At 38.8% G+C, this 21,460-nt stretch overlaps 1 protein-coding gene across 11 annotated transcripts in view; it reads left to right on the top strand.

Moving 5' to 3' along the window:
• EMSY (EMSY transcriptional repressor, BRCA2 interacting) overlaps nt 1–8,707 on the top strand; it is an 88,569-nt gene extending 79,862 nt beyond the window's left edge. For 9 of the 11 annotated variants that reach the window (XM_036895396.2, XM_036895393.2, XM_036895391.2 and 6 more), the window contains 3 exons: nt 922–1,485; nt 2,466–2,972; nt 6,695–8,707. In XM_036895396.2, coding sequence (XP_036751291.2) covers nt 922–1,485; nt 2,466–2,972; nt 6,695–6,889 — 1,266 coding nt within the window. In that variant the 3' untranslated portion in view covers nt 6,890–8,707. The remainder of the gene's footprint in view (nt 1–921; nt 1,486–2,465; nt 2,973–6,694) is intronic. The other 2 variants (XM_036895400.2, XM_036895399.2) reach the window with 1 other exon arrangement.
• The last annotated feature ends 12,753 nt before the right edge of the window (nt 8,708–21,460 follow it).

The raw sequence follows: 21,460 nt of genomic DNA, 5'->3' as shown, positions 1-21,460 counted from the left end.
GGAAGAAAGGGTTGGGGTGGATCTTATGTCACAGAGAGAAGCCAGATGGCCAGAAGTTTTGCCAGGTGTCAGATCCCAGCCAGGAGTCTGGCCCTCATCTGCCTTTCCTGACATTGACCTTCCTCAAGACACCTGAGAGGTCAGACAAGCTGTCCCTGACCATGTCACTCAAGATGGATGCCTCCTCCCAACACTGTAGTGACGGACACCAGGCAGTCCCCCTTTCCACTGACACAGTGCTCTTGTCCCATCCCCAGTCTCCTTCCCTCCTGGGAGCCAGTTCTCCGGGAGGCTGTTGCCTGGTGGGCTTGGAATCTGAGCAGAGGGGCCAAGAGGGCTAGTGCAGAGGGCTGTTCACGCAGACCTCGGTGAAGCCTGAGGACTGCCTCCACTCCGAGCAGAGAGGCCCACTGCGGGGCCTGGGATGGGCACACCCCCCAGACAGCAACTCTTACCTTCCGGACAGCGTTGGATGTGCACATAGCCAACGTGGGCTTGTCTGAACCTTGGCTTTTCTCTGGACGCCTCACTCCTGGTTGCTGCTTTCTTTCTTTGATGGTTAACACTGCTGATGACCAGGCTGGAGAGCTGTTCCTGAGCCACGGAGCCTTTTGTTTCTCTTTGTTGGGCTGTACTTGCAGGGCACTTATTCCTCTTACCTATAAATTCTGGGCCCTGTAGGACTTTTCTTAGAGAAGGGAGTAGACCAGCTTTTACAGTTCTTAAGGTCTGAGAGTTGAAATTGCTAGAATATCAATCTTAAGGCCCCTTTAGATTTAGAAACTTTGAGGTTTCTTGGTCTTTTTTAGGCTCTTCCTTCTGAAAATTTTTGAGTGAAACTGGTCTTTTCCAGTTTGAGGAAAATGTAGCAATGTAGGTGTTTTTCTTATTTCATTCTTACTTTGTGCCTTTTTTACTTAGGCATTAAGCAGTCATACTGCTTTTACCAAACACAGCGAGGAACTTGGAACTGAGGAGGGCGAGGTTGAAGAGATGGACACTTTAGACCCTCAGACAGGTCTGTTTTACCGATCTGCCCTGACTCAGTCACAGGCAGCTAAACAGCAGAAACTTAGCCAGCCCCAGCTGGAACAGACTCAACTGCAAGTGAAAACTCTGCAGTGCTTCCAGACTAAACAGAAGCAGACCATCCACCTGCAGGCAGACCAGCTCCAGCACAAACTCCCGCAAATGCCCCAGCTTTCCATCAGGCATCAAAAACTCACCCCTCTCCAGCAAGAACAAGCACAGCCCAAGCCAGACGTACAGCACACACAGCATCCCGTGGTGGCTAAAGACAGGCAGCTTCCTACATTAATGGCACAGCCCCCGCAAACCGTAGTACAGGTGCTTGCCGTAAAAACCACGCAGCAGCTCCCTAAACTGCAGCAGGCTCCGAACCAACCAAAAATCTACGTGCAACCCCAAACCCCCCACAGCCAAATGCCGCTCCCAGCCGCTTCAGAGAAACAGCCGGCAAGCCAGGTAATGGAATATTGATAGCATGCAAAGTTAAACTTCTCTGTTCATGGAAAAAATGAGAACAGCACGACCTTATCGTGATTAGCAATGCTTTCTCCTGGCAAGAGGAATCTCAAAAGCCTCATTATGCTGGTGTTGCTTTATCCCATCAGAATGTTGACATTAGGGAAGAAATGCACGCATTAATGTAGGAAGGAAAAAAAGCATAGCACTCAGAACTTGATTTTCCAGGCAGTTTTTAATGAAATCACTTTGGCATTAATCAGCAGTATATAGAAGCAATATCCCTAAATTATTTTTATTTTTTAGGTATAATATAAATTTATTTCCATGCCTATAAACTTGTATTTCTGTGGCAATAATGCTAAGTAAACTACAGTCTTTTTAAGGAGCTTCACTGAACTTCTTCCCTTGTAGTTTACACTATTACCATCTAGTTAATAAATTTATCTACTAGATTTTTTTTTTTTTTGGATTGCAGGGGAATTATCTGGAGATATTTGAAAAAAAATTATATTAGGGAAAATCAATGGCTTTGGAGTGATTTATGTGTATGTATGTGTATATTATCAGTACATACACATATAGAATATGTATAAATGTATTTTGAAGCAAAAGATTTTTTAAAAATCCTACTTTTTATTTTAAAAACCTGAAGATTACATGAAATAATTTGAGATGGGTTGAAAGTGTACTGTGTGGGGATATAAATGTCAAAGGAAAACAAGGCTGCTGTGACTTTTTTTTCCTTTACTGCTATGAACCTTGGCTGGCTGAACAAAGGTTCTTTACACCCCTCCTCTTTCCCTAGGTTTCTTAAAAGTAACCAGATACTTTCCCATCCAGCCCTCTAATTAAAGCACCAAGCTTCAAAATGTCTTCCTCGTATACCGCACGAATGTTTCTGTTGCCATAATGTCTGGGGTGTTTGATAGGTTTTCTCAGATGTAGCTGTAACACACACAAACCCAATTTGTTTTCAGGTGGAGCAGCCAATTATAACCCAAGGATCCTCTGTTACAAAGATAACTTTTGAGGGGCGCCAGCCTCCCACAGTTACAAAGATAACTGGTGGCAGTTCTGTGCCTAAGCTGACATCACCAGTTACAAGCATATCTCCCATTCAGGCCTCTGAGAAGACAGCAGTGTCAGACATTTTGAAAATGTCTTTGATGGAAGCTCAGATTGATACAAATGTAGAGCATATAGTAGTGGATCCCCCAAAGAAGGCTCTTGCCACTAGTATGCTCACTGGTGAAGCAGGATCATTACCTTCCACCCATGTGGTGGTGGCAGGGATGGCGAATTCCACTCCCCAGCAACAGAAATGTAGAGAGTCCTGTTCAAGTCCATCTGCTGTTGCTGTTGGCACTTCCCTAACGACAAGGAAAATCGATGCACCAGGAGTGCCTACGACAGGCCAGTTCATGCGTATTCAGAATGTAGGCCAAAAGAAAGCTGAAGAGAGCCCAGCAGAAATTATCATCCAGGTAAGAATCGAAGGAACGTGAGAAGTCTTGGGTATCTTGGGGTTGTGGGTTTGGTGTGTTTTGGGATGTCACAGAAGAGTCAAACCAAGAAGGTAGAAAGATGTAGAGATTATCTTTGAGATGGTTTTGACAAATTTGGTTTGACACCTATTACAAGTTTATATTTATCTTGAAAGGAAGACAGTCCTAGAAAATTGATGAATAGTGTCACATAGCACACCTTAGAGGCAGTCAGGGCCACATTAGCTGGCTTTGCAGATGCAAGCGACATTTACCAGTCAACCCAGAAGATCAGCAGCTTCCTGGGATCAAACTTTGGACTCCTTAATCTTTACTCAAAACTTCCTGGGATATAACTGGATTGCACTTCTACTTCAAGTTAATTTCAGGAACTCTTTTGTTTGAAGAACATAGTTCTTGATCTTGGTCCAAATTTATGGTTTTCAGGGCAATGAAACCTTAATTAACTGAAATGTCTGGAGAAACAGTTGTAGGAGAAGACTTCTTCATAATTTTATATCTAACTTGGGATTAATCATAGAGCTTTGATTTTTATTTCAATCATTGTTATTGAAAATCTTATAGTTACTGTCCTGTGTACAGGCTAGTGAACATATAGATTATTCAATAACAGTAGCTCTTTCTGTGCTTCACATTCCCATTATTCTAAAACTCATCTGTCATCATGCCTAACAGATCAAGACCGAAGAATTACCAAATCCAGATTAGCTTTTAGAAGTTGTGTTTCATTTCCCTCTGTCCTTGTAGGGTATCAGGTGGTTTTCTTGATGTTTGTTTGTTTGTTTGTTTTTGGTAAATTGGTATTTGACTTGAAAGGAATTAGAGTAGCACATTTTAGTTAATTGAGAATTTGGATTTATTGAAATGTGGATAGTCTAGGATTCATCATACATCCACTGTTGAGTGATTTGGAAGTTCTGGTGGTAAACTTTACCTTTTCTATGATGCCACACTATGAGAGATTGCAAATTTTTAATCCAAATACAGTGTAAGTAAGTATGGGGGAAATGCTCAAAGGCAAATTGGCATTGAATTGGTCAAATAATTTGTTCCTTCCTTTAAAAACTAATGTTAGTGAATGAAATAAACCTTGGCAAAGGGATTTGTTATGTTTTTTTTTTTTTTCCCCTGAAGAGGTTAGAGTATGGTAGAAAAGGAATGGTTTCCTGGCTTTGCTATTCACTGTGTTTCTTTGAGCAAGGCTACCTAATCTCGCTGTGCCTCAGTTTCCTCATCAGTAAAATGAGAATAAGGTATGCCTACTTTACATGATTGTTGTAAGGATTACACAAAATTGACATGAAGCGCCTAGCACAGTACCTGGCTTATAGTTATTGCCCAGTAAATGGTAGCTCTAACTATTTTAACTAAAATTTAACTGGCTAGCTTATTTGGAAAATATTTTCTGCCCTTCATGAACAGGAGTGAAGATATAATTTGTTTCATGTTTCAAGGATGATAGCTGATGATGAGTAGATTCTCTACAGAATAGTCAACTAATTTCAGCATAAATCATATGCTAGGTTACTGTGTCAGAGGGAAGGCAGGGTAGTGATTAAGAACCCAAGCTTTTGGAGTCAGGAATACTTGTATTTGAATCTCACCTGAACTCCTTACCAGCATTGTGGCCTTGAGCCTCAGTGTACCTCTTGTACAGGTAACCTCTGTACCTCTGTTTCACTACCTATGAAATGGAAACTATAACACTTATATCACAGGGGTGTTTTGAGGATTAAGTGAGAAAATGTATATAAAGCAGCTGGTTAAGTGCTGATAAAGAGTAATAATAAAGATAGTTCCTGTTATTGTAATGATTATTAATATTGTTGTTAGAACATTCAGATCTTATATAAGTTATGCTTAGCTTTGACCTGAAGTACTGATTCAGTAAAATGCCTGTGGGGATGATTGAGCAAAGTCTGCAGGAATGCTTTGATTCCTTGAAAAATGTTCTATAAAAATTCAGCATGTTCACTATTAAATGCTTTAAATGAAAAGCATTGTTCTTTGTAGACAGAAGACCTGTATTTCATTTGTTCATTTGTTTGTTCATTCATTCATTCATTCACATGTATTATTTAACCTTGGAGTTCCAGGCACTGTGCTAGGTACTGGGGATAAGGGAGTAAAAAGGTAAATGTATCTTCTATTCTGAAAGAGTCTATATATGTGGAATTCATAGAATTTTAGAACCACGAAGATCTTTAGAGCTTATCTTCTCTAGGTATCTTATTTTACACAAGATTAAACTAAAACTTGGGGAAGTGAAGTGACTTATTCAGAGCCCCGTGGCATATCAGTCAGTGCTGATTTAATTCAGGTTTCTTTACCCCACCTGAGACTTTTTCTTAGTGATCAGCTATATGGAACAGAGGTAGGGGAAACAAAAAACTCTACCCTCAACCACTCTAGATTCAATGCCTAGGCACCTTGCACTATTTTCTTGATAGTGTTAAAATTAAATTTACATTTCCCTTTAGTGGAAGGTTGTAAATTTTTATGTATTTGTAAGTGCTGATACGCAGCTTTGCTCTGGGGCCTGGGGTTTAATGTTAAAGATAACATTACTCATTCGGCAAGGGTTTATTAAGCATCTAATGTGTACCAGGCCTGTTCAGAGCTCTGGACATCCAGCAAGGAAGAGATAATCCAGATCTGTGCTGTGGTCCATACTGTCCTAGAGCTGACATTCTCAGGGTGAGAAAACAATTTAACAAACAGATGATAAATGCAGTTAAGAAAATACAACATAATAGAGGTAGTAGGTGGGACAAACTCAGTAGTCTGGTGTCGTGGTCACAGAAGGAAGGCTTCTCAAAGCTATTTACTCAAAACATTTGCGCTAAGATACAGATGACAGGATGAAACCAGCCTGCAAAGATTTGGAGAAAGTATTCTAGGAAGAGGGGAAAAACTAGTGCAAAGGCTCTAAGGTACAAGTGAGTTTGGCATAAGGCTGGAGCCATGTGAGGAGTTCGATTTTATAGCAAGTACAATAGGAAACAACTGTAGAGTTTTAAGCATGGTATGAGCTGATGATACCTTTAAAAAAGGTGTCAAATAAGGATGAGAAAGAAGAATTTGACAAGGCAATGTGGCTATATAAAAAACAAAAAAAATATGTTTATCTACTGGTATTTTTATTATTTAAAAGTTTGTTTTTTTGTCTTATTTTCAATAAAGATTGTTACTATGTGACCCAAACAAATAACTTCACATTTGAAACACCAAAAGGTTACCAAAGGGCTTTAAATACATATTGTGGTATCAGTAAGTTAATCGTTCATCTTACAGATAATAATGAGCAAAATCTGACTATATTTACATTTAAAATTTGCTTAAAGATCAAATGAAAATGTCCTCCAAACCTCTTGAAATCAGGCAGACTTCAGCCTCCTTTTTTAGAAGAGCCACCATCGAAACTTGGATTTGAATCCTGGCATTAACCCTGACCAGGTGTCCATGTGACCTTGATGAATTACTGACCATCTTAGTTTCCTTGTTTGTAAAATGATAATAGTATTTTCCATACAGTGTAATGGGGATTGAGTAGAGTATCATATGCAAAAGCACCTAGCACAGTGCCTGGCATAGTAGTTGTCCAATAAATACCAACTTCCATTTTTCCTTCCTTACTGTTGGGGAAATCCTTCTATTGCTTTTTCTTACCGTAAAGCTTCTCTCCTGTGTCTCTCTTCCAGGCCATCCCCCAGTATGCCATTCCTTGTCACTCCAGCTCCAACGTGGTGGTAGAGCCCAGTGGGCTCCTTGAACTAAACAACTTCACCAGTCAGCAGTTGGATGACGATGATCCGGCTATGGAGCAGGACATGGACAGCAGCACAGAGGATGGAACCGAACCCAGCCCCTCCCAGAGTTCTGCTGAACGGTCCTAGTGTTTTGGACAAGGAGTGCACTTTAAAAACCTGCTTTGTTACCAAATGTGCAGGGAAGCCCTTGTATTTTGAAGTATAAAGAGAGCACTTTGCCCATGCTTAGGCTGTGGACCCTGAAACAGCAGTGTTTCAACAAGAATTGCTGCAGAAGCAGCATTTTAACACAAGATAAAACTCACAGGGGAATGTACTTTTTACAAAAAAAATAAATAAAAGGAAAAAAGGAAAAAAAAAACATGCACATCTACAGTGACATAAGACCTGATATTCTTTCTCTGTTGGACCATAGTTGTTGGAAAAGTTTGTCATGTGGTGGAAAGAGACTTTTCCTGTGAATGTTCCTCAGCTGGTTTCTACTGAGCAAAACACCATCAAATAAGGGGAATGCGAACAGTTTGTATTTTGAAGTGGTGTGTTAGAAACAGTTTTTTAAAAAATCTTGTATGTTTTTGCAAATGTTGAATTGGTTCGCATTTTACATTTGCTCAGTTGATAGTTTATAAAAGTAACTAGAAAAATACTGGCATTAAAGAATTCTTGTTAGATGGTGGAAGTCAGATCCCTAACCAGTGGGAAGTGCTTTTTGGGTGGCTTGTACATTCTCGCCATTTGTATGCTAATTTATTGTGTTGTTGTTCCTTTATGCTTGAGGCAGCACACTTGCCTTCTATTTATTTAAATGTAAACATTTCAAAGCAGGCCATATTCCTCCTGTCAGTTTCCTGTAAACCAGGATTGCCTACCCTCTCCACCTCTCACTCTCCACCCATCTAAGAGAAAATGTTTCATTGTGAAGCAGAAGAGAAGAAACATTTTCTGGCCCAAAGGAAATGTCCAGTTATGTTCAGGAAAACAAGTTATTCTCATATGATGCTATCTTAACATTGAAATTGCACATTAATGGTGGACTGAGGCTTTGAAAAAGTTCTTACATATTTTGTTTAACCCCCTTTGAAATGTATAAAAAGTTCATTTTACAGTTCTAAATGTAATGTCTTTAAGCAATCTACCTTTTTAAGTCACCATTTGTTTAAGCAGTGTGTTTGGGTCTTGTGATCACTGTCTGTCACAAGTAGAGTGAGGGGTAAAGGATGGGTGGGTGAGTAAGTTTTGACAAGTTGTGGCAAAGGAAACTATACTTTTCATTTTTTAAAAAATGTAAATAGAAAAATTTTTAACGGTTTTATATAGATTTCACTATAAATAAGCATTTTAAGACTGACAGATGTTGAACTGTACATACATATATCAGCATAACTGCCCAATTTTTTGGTGCTGAAGTACTGTAAGTAGAATTCATCAACAGTCTCCTAATTTTTGCATCTATATCTGGAAAAGAAATAACTGTGATACTGTAGTGAATGAATTCCCACTAGAGTGACACTGAAGATTTAAACACAAGCATTCGTAAGATGCACTGATCTCTGGTAGTTATTATTTCTTATTAGGTGATTGTGACTTACCCATAGATGGAGCTGTTGGATATTATTTTATTGTACAAATTCATGTTTTAAAGATGTTGTGACTGTTTTAGTTAATTTTTTAACCTCTTGGGTCATAGCCTTCTTTGAAAATCTGATTACACTATGAATTCTCTCACCAAAAAGATATACATGCCAATAAACATGTTAGATTTTGCATAAAATTTTAGGGGTTCATGAGCCTCTAAGCCTATCCATGTATTCCAGGTTAAGCCCTCTGTATGGTCAATCCATTACTTACAGATGTAAGTTTTTATAAAATAAAATATCTTTTAAATATTTGTGGATCAGGTAACAAGAGCAAACTTGAATAAAGTTATTATGTTCTACTTCTGCATATTCTGGCAACATAGCATGTCCCTTTAAGGATTTAGCCTTACTATGTTTTCAGCAATTGGAATGGCAAATGACTCTTCCATAGTCTACATTTTAAAAATTAGTATGTAAATTAACACATTAAGTGAAAGATTTAAATTTTTTCCTTAAAAAGGTTAATTTCATGGAGAACACGAATTCTTTTATTCAACAGGTATTAATTAAGCATCTGTGTGCCAGGTACTATTCTGAGGACCAGAGATACCTTAGTGAATAAACCAAAACATACTTGATGAAGTTTACAAACAGGGCTTCCTGCTGGCAGAATGGATGTGTGGGCTGAAGGAAGGAGGACACGAGTGACTCTAAGTTTCAGGAGATTAAGTGGGTGGATGGTGATGCCATCTGTGTATCTTCAGGCTTCCTTTTACTGAAAGTCTTAGTATTAGATCTATTAGTATCTCGTGTGTTTAGGTCCATAAGTTAAATGCAACTTCAAATTATCCCTGTGAAAGATACTCAGAAATAATGATGCAAATGCTACAATTCTCACAACTGTTACAGGGAGTGGGTAAGGAAAGTCCATTGGGTTTAAAGTAAACTTTGATAAATGCTTCATATTGCAGATGCAGTTTGTAGTGAATTTAGGGAACTTAAAAAAAACAACTTTGAGATTAATTCATATGCCATATAGTTCATCCATTTAAAGGGTACAGTTCAGTAGTTTTTAGTATATTCACAGTGTTGGGTGTCCATCACTACATTCAATTTGAGAACATTTGCATAATCCCAAAAAGAAACCCTGTACTCCCTCAGCTGTCACCCCTAAAACCTCTACTCCCCCAACCCAGCCCTTGGTGACCACTGAACTACTTTCTGTCTCCATGGTTTTGCCTATTCTGGACATTTCATATAAATGGAATCATACAACATGTCTTTTGTGACTGGCTTCTGTGCAGCACAGTATTTTCAAGGTTCTTCCATGTTGTACTGTGTATCAGTGCTCCTTTCCTTTTTATGGCTCATTAATATTCCATCAGTGTGGATATACCACATATTATTGATCCATTCATCAAATGATGGATGCTTGCATTGGTTTCACTTTGGGGCTATTATGAGTGATGCTGCTGTGAACATTCATGTACAAGTTTTGCATATGTTTCCGATTCTCGGGTATATATCTAGGAGTGTAGTTGCTGGGTCATATAGTAACTGTTTAACGATTTGAGGAACTGCCAGACTGTTTTCCACAGAGAGTGCACGTTTTCTGAACAGCAGTGTAGGAGACTTCCAGTTTCTCTACATTCTCACCAACACTTGATGTTGTCTATCATAGCCATCCTCCTGTGTGAAGTGTTGCCTCATTGTGCTTGTGATTGACATTCCCCTGATTGCTGATGATAAGCATCTTTTGATGTGCTTATTGGCCATTCATTTATCTTTGGAGAAAAGACCTTTGCCCATTTTTCAGTTGAGTTATTTTCTATTTTATTACTTAAATGAGAACATCTGAAGTACAGGAAATACTACTACTCTTAAGAGAAAAGCTGTTTTCTGGTAATTCATCATCCTTAAAATCTTAATCAGGTTCTGTTCCTCTCTATCTTCCTCAGTTCTTCCTCTCTAACAAATTTTAACATTATAAGTGTTTAGAGATTTATAGTTGAAAACACTTCTAAATATAATTCTTTGTGAGGTTCTTTCAATAGCCTGCTGAAATAATAGCACAAAGGATATAGTGGTCAGGTGATCTGGATTTGAGACCCAGGCTCATCTATTGATCATACGAACTTGAGCAAGTAACGTTCCCCATAATACAAAGTGAACATTTATGACTTCACGGGATTATTGTGAAGACTAGATGAAATAATGCATGTAAGTGCCAAGGCACACAGTTAGGTGCTCGATTTTTAAATTTGCAATCACACCTCTCCCACTTATAAATAGAAAATTAAGGGTCCGGAGCTAGATGTATCAAAGCTCCCAGATTAAATGCTAAGAGACCTCATGCTGAGTCCTATGTTGTTACTTGCTATAGTGGAGAGTGTGTGCGCCATCAAACACAGGACTGGCCTTTGGAAAGACAGGGTAACTTGTTGGTCTATAACATGATCTCTTTGCCAGCCTAGGTGCCTTCACAGGTTGCTCAATTCGTTTGTTTTTTGAGTTCAACTATGTGTCACAAATCCCAGAGAAGAGGAAGTAGAGTGAAAAAGCACCATATTAGCAAGGCCTTTCCAAGAAAGAACAGTGAGAAAACAATCTGCTGTCTCTTCTTGCAGGTTTATAAGCTTTTAAGTGAGGCTTGATGACCTACATTTTGAAAAAATTGAAACAGAATAGGATCAGATTTATACTTGTTAGACGGCTGGCTCCATCTTCCCTCTTCCTTGCTTACACATACAGACTGTAACTGAAACACATGATTTAAATAGAAAAAGAAGAACTAGACAAGCCTGGGTTTGAATCCTGACAAGCCATGTGAGCTTGAACAGACTCTTAAGAGACTTAAAATAGAAAATGGAATGAATTATAATGCTACATTACCTAATTTCCACTTTTTGAAAAGACTGATAAACAGTCCTCTCCAAATGGTTCTTTCTGGCATCTTTCTCTTCCAACACATAATTTATTGGGTACTTTCTATGTGCAAACATTAGGGATACAGTTGTCAGCGAGGAGGAGAAGCCCCTACCCTCATGGAACTTCAGCCCAGTAAAGGAGATAGGTTAACTGAAGATCACAACTAAAATTCAGTGCTAAGTGCTGTGATGGAGAAACTGCCATGATAACACGTAAACGGGGAGGTTGGAGTATTTCCTTCAGGAGGGAATGCTTGGGCTGTGAGCTGACAAAGAGGATTTAAGGCAAAGAGGAGGGAGTATAGCTGTCCAGGCTGATGGACAGTAGGTACAAAAGCCCTGTAGGTGGGAGGGGCTCTTAGAGTAGGCCAGTGTGGGGTGGTGGAAGCAGAAAGTAGAGACTGAACCATATGGGGTCTTGTAGTTTGTGATAAAGATTTGCATCTTCTAAGAACAATAAGTTATTGAAAAGCTTAAGCCATTAGAACTGGCAAAATGTATAAATTTATTTAGAAAATATTTGGAGTAATCTTGGTCCATTAGAACAGAAAAATGTAGTTGACATTTCCTTTTGATGTCAGTCCTATCTCTTTATGTCCTTTTCTCACACATCTTCAGTGGTTCCCTAATACTGTAGTATGAATCTGGACTTTGCCAGTTTCCACCTGCATTTCTAGATTCATAACCCATTACCCAAACCTACTGCCTATCTCCTCCACCAATTGGTTTATACTCTGCATTTGAAAGTCTCACTAATTCCTCAAAGCCCAGCTTGAATTCTACCTCCTTCACCAAGACTACCCAATCCTTTCAATGAGGACTCATCCCATCCCACTGCTGGGTTCCTCTAGCATTTGGGGAGAAATGTGTATTTACTTATACTTAGCATTTACTTACCTACTGTGAATTATTTATATTGCATAAGAATCCTCTGTATAGGCACGGATTCACTTTTTTTTTTGCAGTTACCAAATTTCTTATATAATACATGGTAGGAATTCCAGGTGTGCACAAACACACAATGTGAGAGTTCCTTTGAAATTCCCCACAACGTGCCTCTCAGTCCTTGAAATGCAGTATTCTAAAGAGTCATTCTAAAAAATTCTCTCAGCCTAAAGTGAGAAGTGCTGAGCTTTCTTGTTTCTTTTTCTTTTATGCCCTTAATTGAATCTCAAAGGTTAATATTCAAGTTGGTTGTAAAGAGTTTAGTTGGTCTTATTTAGTTGGTTCAGTTGATATCACTGGTAATCTTGATAAGATTCAGTCACATATTCTAGTCATTAGCATCCTATTTGGTTCTCTGTGGGATAATTGCTATTTCCTTGCACAGTAAAGTTCACCAGGCTCTGTGCTTAACCCACATCCCTTCTCATTCTGTGCAGTCATCCTGAGGCTGTCATGTATGCCATGGCTTCAACCTCCACCTACTAATTACATCAATGAATATATACCTATTGAGCAGTTATTATGTCCTAGGCATTGTTCTAGCCACTAGGGATATTAGTGAACAAAATAGTGGGAAAAGAAAACCCTGCCCTATGTAATTTACATTCTAAATGGGCAATAAATACAAATAAAAATGCTATCTTAGTGATAATAAGGAGAAAAAAAATAAAGTAGGGAAAGAGAACATGAAGTTACAGGGTCTATGGGTGTGAAATTTTAGATAGGATAGAGGGGGAAGGTCTCACTAAGAAAGAGGCTTGGAAAAAGCCTGAAGGAAGTAAGGGAGTCAACCAGGCTGATTTCTGCAGGGAGAGCGAGTCGGAGGGAAGAGCAAACAGTCTCTGGCATCTGTGTCTGACATGTTCAAAGAATGATGAGAAAGGATCAGACTAAATGGGTATTATGAAAAAGTGTTGGATTTTCTGAAATGCTTTTTAGGCCTCAATATGGTTATGTAGGTTTCTTTGTTCTATTAATGTATGAACTGATTTTCTTAATGTTGAACCACTCATGCATTCTTGTTATAAATCCCATTTGGTTATGGTATATAGTCCTTTTAATATGCTGCTGGATTCAATTTGTTAGTATTTTGCTGAGGATTCTTGTATTTATGTTCATGAGGGATACTAGTCTGTAATTTTCATGTGATGTCCTTAGGGGAGTTTTGGTATTAGGCTAATACTGGCATTATAAAATGAGTTATGAAGTGTTCTCTTTTCTATTATTTAATATTTGGAAGTGTTTGAAAAGGATTGGTGTTAGTTTTTTAAATGTTTGGTAGAATTCACCAGTGAGGTCATCTGTCAATAAACTTTTCTTTGTTAGAATGTTCAATCTCTTTTCTTGTTACAGGTCTCTTGAGATTTTCTATTTTTTTTAAGTTGGGTTAGGTAGTCTGTGTGTTTCTAGGAATTTATCCATTTCATCTAGGCAATCTGATTTGTTCCTGTGTACAATTATAGTATTCTCATAATCCTTTTCTTTCTATAAGTACAACAGTAACATCCCCATTTTCATTTCTGATTTTAGTTATTTGTGTCTTCTGTCTTTTTTCCTTTTTGTCAGTACCTAAAGGACTCTCAATTTTGTTGCTCTTTTCTAAGAACTGATTTTGGTTTAATTAATCCTCTCTATTGTTTTTCTATTCAGTATTTCATTTATTTACATTCTATTCTTATTATTTCATTGCTTTTGCTAGATTTGAGTTTAGCTTTTCATCTTTTTCTAGTTCCTCAACATATAAAGTTAGGTTATTAATTTGAGATCTTTCTTTTTTTTTTAATGTAGGCATTTATAGCTATTAATTTCCATCTAGCACTGCTTTTGCTGCATTCCATAAATTTTAGTATGTTGTGGTTTTTCTTGTGCCAAGGTATTTTCTAGTTTGTCTTGTGATTTCTTCAACCATTGGTTGTTTAAGAGTGTCATTAAATTCCAGTTGTGAATATTTGTGAATTTTCCAGTTTTTCTTCTGTTATTGATTTCTATCTTCATTCCATAGATGTTATGTCCATGATTCAAAATAGTATACTGAAGTCTGCATAAATCTCCATTATTGTGGAACTGCCCATTTCTCCCTTCAATTCTATTAATATTTGCCTCATATATTTTGGGTCTTTTTTGGTGCATAGATATTTATAAATCTTATGTCTTCTTGATGAATCAACTCTTTTATCAGTATATATTGTCCTTTGTCTCTTGCAACACTTTTTGTCTTCAAGTCTGTTTTTGTCTGATATTAGTATAGTTACCTCAGCTCTCTTTTGGTTACCATTTTTGTGGAATATGTTTTTCCATCCTTTCACTTACAACCTATTTGTGTGTAAAATAAGTCTCTTGTGGATAGTATATTGGATCATGTTTTTCTAATCCAACCTGCCAATCTGCTTTTTGATTGGAAGGTTTAATCCATTCATATTTAATGTAATTACTAATAAGGAAGGATTTACTTCGACTATGTGATGTTTTCCATATGTCTTACACTTTTTTAAAAACCTCATTTCCCCATTACAGCCTTCTTTTGTCTTCACTGTTGACCCTTGAACAACATGGTTTGAAGCGCATAGGTCCACTTATACGTGGATTTTTTTTCAGCAAATATTTTGGAAAATTTTTTGGAGATTTAAGACAATTTGAAAAATATTTTCTTGTCACAGTTTACTTTAGTATAAGAATACAGTATATAATACATATAACAAATAATATATGTGTTAATCGACTGCTTGTGTTATCAGTAAAGTTTCTGGTCAACCGTAAGCTATTAGTAGTTAAGTTTTGGGGGAACTGGAAGTTATATACAGTTTTGACTGTGCAGGGGTTTGGCATATCCAAAGCCTATGTTGTTGAGGGGTCAACTATAGTTGATTTTTTGTAGTGGTATGTTTTAATTCCATTTTCATTTCCTTTGCTTAAATTGTTTAGATAGTTAGGTATGTCCTTTGTGGTTACCATGGAGATTACATTGAACATCCTAACTTTATAGCAGTCTAGTTTGAATTGATAACAACTTAACTTCAATACATACAAACCTCTTCATCCCCCACTTTTTGTTGCCATCACAAATTATATCTAAATATTGTGTACCTGATAACAAAGATTTATAATTATTTTTATGAATTTGTCTTTTAAGTTATGGAAGAAATTTAAAAGTGTATTTACAAGCTGGAAATGGAATAATACTGGCTTTTATATTAGTTACCCTTACCGTTTATCTTCATTTCTTCATATGGCTTCAAGTAACTTTTGAGTGGGCTTTTGTTTCAACCTGAAGGACATCCTTTAGCATTTCTTTTAGTCAAGATCTAATGGTAATGAACTCCCTGAACTTTTGTTTATTGGAAAATGTCTTAATTTTTTCCTCATTTTTGAAGGACAGTTTTGCTGGATATTGAATTCTTCATTAAAGTTTTTCTTTCAGCACTTTAAATATGTCATCCCACTGCGATCTGGGCTCCATGGTTTGTGATGAGAAATCTGCTGTTAATCTTACTGAGGAGCACTTGTATGTGACAAGTTGATACCCTCTTGCTTCCTTCAAGATTCTATTTTTGTCTTTTGACAGTTTGATTATAATGTGTCTCATGTGCTCTGTAAGTTTATTCTACTTGGAGCTCATTAAACATCTTGAATGTATAGATTTGTGTTTTCCCACAAACTTGGGGAGTGTTCAGTTATTTCTTCAAATATTCTTTCTGCTATTTCTCTTTCTCTTTCTTTCCTTTTGACACTTCCATAAGGCATATATTGAACCTTTTGATAGCGTCCTACAGGTCTCACAGGTGCTGTTCATTTCTTTTTTCATTCTCTTTTCTTGCTGTTCCTTGGGCTGGATAATTTCAGCTGTCCTATATTCAAGTTCACTTATTCTGTGTTCTGCATGTTCACATTTGCTGTTGAATCCCTGTAGTGAAGTTTTAATTTATTTACCAACATTTGTCCATTTCCCCAGCCCCTGGCAACCACCATTCTACTCTTTGCTTCTGTGAATTTGACTTTTTTATATTGCACATATAAGAGACATCATGCAGTAATTTGTCTTTATGTGTCTAGCTTATTACACTTAGCATAATGTCCTCCACATTCATCCATGTGTCACAAATGACAGAATTTCCTTCTTTTTAAAGGCTGAATAATCTTCCATATATAAAAATTTTCTTTATCCATTCCTCCATTGACAGATATGTAGGTCGTTTCCATAACTTGGCTATTATGAATAATGCTAAAGTGAACATGGGAGTGCAGATAATCTCTTGAAGATATTGATTTCATTTCCTGTGGATATATTCTCAGAATTAGGATTGCTGGATCATATGGTAGTTCTATTTTTAACTGTTTGAGGACTCTCTATACTGTTTTCCATGAAGTTTTCCTTTCAATAATTGTATCTTTCATTTCCAGAATTTCCATCTGGTTCCTTTTTATAATTTCTCTTTACTGATATTCTCATTTTGTCCATACATTACTTTCCTTATTTCCTTTAGTTCTTTGAACATATTTAAGACACTTACTTTAAAGTCTTTGTGTAGTAGTCCAAAGTCTGTGTTTTCTTGGGGACTGTTTCAGTCAATTTTATTTCTTTGAATGGGTCATACTTTCCTATTTATTTGTATGCTTTGTGATTTTTTTTTTGGTTAAAAAATGAACATTTGAATAGTATGATATGGTAATTCTGGAAATCAGATTCCCCCCACCCTACCCCACCTCTCCCACCCATCCCAGGGTTTGCTGGGGGTTTTGTTTTGATTTAGTTTTGCTTTTCTTATTGTTAAAGGCTGTAGTGATTCATTTATCTAGTGACTTCTAACTGTTTTTTCCAGAGACGATTTTCCTTTTTATGTGTGGTCACTGAAGTCTCTGTTCTTCAGCATGTATTCAACTGTTTTAACAGATTTACTTGATCACCAGGAGCTAAGCAAACAAACAAATACACACACACACACACACACGTGCATACACCTCTTCTGGTCTTTGCAGGTTGGCTTTATCCTGAGGTCCTTCTTTAATACTTACCCAGACCTCCTAGCCTAGGGACCAATCTGAGGTGCAAGCTGAGGTCTTCTCAGTTCTTTTCTAAGCATGTATATGGCTTTCTAAAATTCGCCTTATATACCAGTGCTTTTGAATGCCCTAATTTCCTAAACTATCTCTCTGGCTTTTCCTGCCAGGCTTTAGGTGGCCAGTCTATTGTATGTCTCATAATCTTTTGCCCCAGGTGTCGGCAGGTTGTTTGTCTGCTTTACCATGTCTTTGAGCAATGTATACTGTTTAATCCAGCCTCAGTGACTCTGATTTAGGTGAAACAGAGATGAAAGCCTTGCATCAGTCCTTCAGCTAGCACAGAGGCAGGTTAGAACAAAAGCACACAATAATTTGCAAATAATGCTGTGCTCCTCCCAAAAGCTGGGACAAGGGCCACTGGTCTCACACTAACATGAACATCTTCAAAACCTCTGCTGAACCAAGGAAAGGATCATTAAAGGCTAGTAAAAATGCCATAAAGCTTTCCTACAGTTTTTTTTCTGTTAATTTTTTAAAATGTGGTAAAATATACATATAAAATTTACCATTTTAACCATTTTTAACTTCAGTGACATAATGTGCATTCATATTGCAACTACCACCACTATCCATCTCCAGAACTTTGTCATCATTACAAACTGAAACTCTGAATCCCTTATACAGTAACTCCCATTCTCATCTCCTGCAGCCCCTATTAGCCACTCTACCGTTTTGAAGTCGCCTTTTCTTGATTCAGCATTTGGTGCTGTAAACCTTTGACTATTTTTCAGAGTTCTGATAGAGTTGGTTCTGACAGTTTCAACTTGTTTTTCTGTGGGAGGATAGTAGGTTGGAGCTGTCTACTCTGCACTTTCACTGACATCACTCTCACCTGAACAACTTGGAAGAGTAAGAACAGCCATTAACTGAGGTAGGAAAGACTGTGGGAAGATCTAATTTTGAAGGAGAATAGCAAGGGCTCAGTTTGTGATAAATTCAATATGCCTATTAGACACCAAGTGGAGAAGTCAAATTGATAGAAAAGAAAAGAGGTCCAGGGGCTGATCCCTGAGCAGTCCAGCACATAAAGGTCAGGAAGATGAGACAGAACCAGAAAAGAGACTGAGAAGGAATGACCAGAAACCTAGAGGGTAAAGCTGGAAATTGAGATCGTAGTGTCTTCAAAACACCTGAAGTTAATCTTGGAAACAGATAAAGAAAGCTGCTAAGTAAATTAGGTGAGTACTCATGGAGTTAACCATGTGATGTCATTGGTGACCTTGGAAAGAGCAATTTTGGTAAAGTTGGGGAAAAATGCTATTGGAGAATGTTAAGAGGAAATTGAGACTGAGAATGCAGTTAATTTAATGAATTGCTATAAAGGGGAGCAGAGATGGAGCAGTTGCTGGAAAGGCAAGTGGGGTCAAGAGGTTTGTTGTTTGTTTTTATTTTATAATGTAAGGAAATGGGATTCCTAACAGAATTGATCCAATGGAAAATAGAACGTTTATATTGCAGGAGAGTGGAGAGTTGCTGGTGCTCTGTTCTTGATAGTGGGAAGGGGTGGGATTTGTGGAGGTGGTGGGTTCATCCATTATAACAGAAGAGAAAGAAGATAGGGATAGAATCAGGTGGATGCCGATACATTTGTTTCAATTTTCTGATGCATCTCAAATGCATATCTACAATCATTATCTCTTCCCTGAGCCAAAACCCACTGCCTTGAGATGTCCCTGACTGGGTTTCCTACAAGAACTTCAGCTTCAAGTTGTTCAAGATCAACCCCTTTTCTTCTGATTCATGCTGTCTGCTGTGTTACTGCTTGTGCGTGGCATTGCCATCCATGCTGAGAAGAGGAAGGGTCAGGTGTTGGGTGGAGTGAAAGTCTTACTAAAAAGGCGACCCCAGAGCTGAGGCTGGATGAAGGGTAGACATCATCTATGGGCAAGAGGGTGGAAGAATGAAAGAGGCAGAGCACCCAAAGTGGGGTGGGAAGCTGGGCTTGGGTGTGGGGCAGCTAAGGGAGCAGTGAGCTCAGAGTAGTCCCTAGAGGCTGTTACACACCCAGAGGCCAATAAAGCATTCTGTTAGGATCCCATGGACTAATCCACAGTTTGTTAATGACCCAAAAGGCTATTTATTTTGAGTTTTTCTTCCATAGCATTACATTGTTGTCCTCCTTGAAGAAGTGCCCTAAAAGGCCTTTAACCCTCTGGCCTTGACACATGCTGTTCCCTCCTTATACAATGTACTTACCTCTGATTGTTGGTCAAACCCCTTTTCATCATGCATCCCCAGGGTCACCTCCTAGGCTGTTTTCCCAGACTCTTTCCCACTTTAGCCTCCTCTTCTATATCTCCTTTATGGCCCTCAGTTTTTGCTCCATGAAAGGTTTGCTCTGAGACCTGTCTTCATCTTTGTGTCCTTAGAACAGGACCTGGCAGGGAGGTGGTATCAACAAGTTTGTTGATTGACTATATAAAAACCCAGATCATCTCTGTCCTAGAGCTCTGCCTCAGGTGCACAAATGCTTATTAACTAATATGTACAAGCAAATCCCAGAAATAACATCCTTATTGCAGGTTGTTTTTGTATGAGGATGTTATTGTTGTGAGATGTTTGTATATCAGCTACTCTGGACTCAAGGGGACAGTGCCCATCTCTGCTGTCATTTGTTCTGTCACTTCAAAGTGCAGGAAAACCATGGGTGGTGATTTTAGAATCTTATTCAGCAACATCAGGGAATGAGTCATTTTGTACTGACGACTTTTCCGGTTTGCCACAGTTCAAATAAATCAAGCAACAGGACATTGTTGTTGTTGTTGTTAATTTTAACCATTTTGGATCGTAAATTTCAGAAGTGCATTATCATACTGTTCTGAACGTGATCCTACAATCTCTTATTTCTTCAGAATCATTATTATGAACATAGCTATAAACAATTTTCCAGCTCGGCAATGAGAATACAGAGCAGAGGTTGGCCAAAGGAGTCAGAGGAGAAATAATTCAGGCTCAGATTCTCTCTGGAGCAGATCTGGACAAGAGCCCGAAATCTGAGGTGGAGGCCGCTGAGCTGCCCCAGAAATGAGAGGGGGAAAAGAGGCGGGCCCTAACCACTATGGCAGGACGGGGTGTCTCCCGCTTCAGTGTGCGTTCCAGTCACCCGGGGCTCTTGCTAAAAATGCAGGTTCTGATTCCATAGATTTGGATTCAGTCCTAGGCTGGGATCTGAGTTACGCATTTTTAACAAGGTCCCAGGCCACGCTGCTGGAGCACAGACCACCCTTTCAATATCAAGTCTTCAGTTGACCTCCCAGAGGTTTCCTTGTGATCTTGGATGGGTTTTATTGGGAAGCTTGTCATTAGTGGCTCTTCTCCAGGGCATTTACAAGTACTGGTGGCCTCTGGTAGTGGTAATTCCTCCCTGTGCATAGTGCTGAAAGGTTTACGGAGTCATCTCACATTCTCCGATTCTCTTCACTTTCACCATAGTCCCGGCAAGTAGGTTGGTACCATTTTACCAACTGGGAAGCCGATTCCTGACGTTGCACAGCTCCCTAAGTGGCAGAGCCAGGGCTCATGGCACCATGTTTGGTGCTCTTTTCATTATATTTTGTGCCTCCTCCACATCTGTGCTGCATGCCGTGCACAGCCCTGTGGACTCAGCACCGTGGGCATGCGGTGAGGAAATTTTTGCACGTGTGCACACAGCGGTGTGCCTGTATCAACAGCTGTAGCACATGGGGCCCATGCAGCCCCACTTAGGACACCCTGACTGAGAGTGACATTTCCTCCACCTCCAGGTGAGGGGGTGGAATGCTGTACAGACTAAATACTAGAATCACAAGCATAAATGACCGTCTATAGCATTTGCGGTAATGCCCCAACCATTGGCCCTTTAGGCCTTTCCATTCAGGGCAGCTGGCCAGACTGTCCACCACCATCAGGCCTTGAGGGCTTTCTCTGGCCACAGTGCCTGCTCTGCCCCTCGCAGGCACTGGAATGCTGGGAATTTTATGTCCTCAGTCAACCAGAGACTGATGGGAGTTGAGGTACAAGCAGCCCAGCTCTCTCGCCTCATATTTTGGACTAACTCTGAGGCATTTTCTCCACACTGAGGCCCAGTTACCTGCAATGGTAACTTGCTTGCTGACATTGCCTTAATTTGCTGCCCACCCCTCCCCACCTCACTTTCCCACTCCTGTAACAGTGTTTCCTTGGATCCCTCCTAAATGAATGACTTACATGCA

Source organism: Manis pentadactyla, chromosome 9 (genome assembly GCF_030020395.1).
Source record: "Manis pentadactyla isolate mManPen7 chromosome 9, mManPen7.hap1, whole genome shotgun sequence".
Taxonomy (NCBI): domain Eukaryota; kingdom Metazoa; phylum Chordata; class Mammalia; order Pholidota; family Manidae; genus Manis; species Manis pentadactyla.
This window is presented reverse-complemented; position numbering and strand designations above follow the sequence as displayed.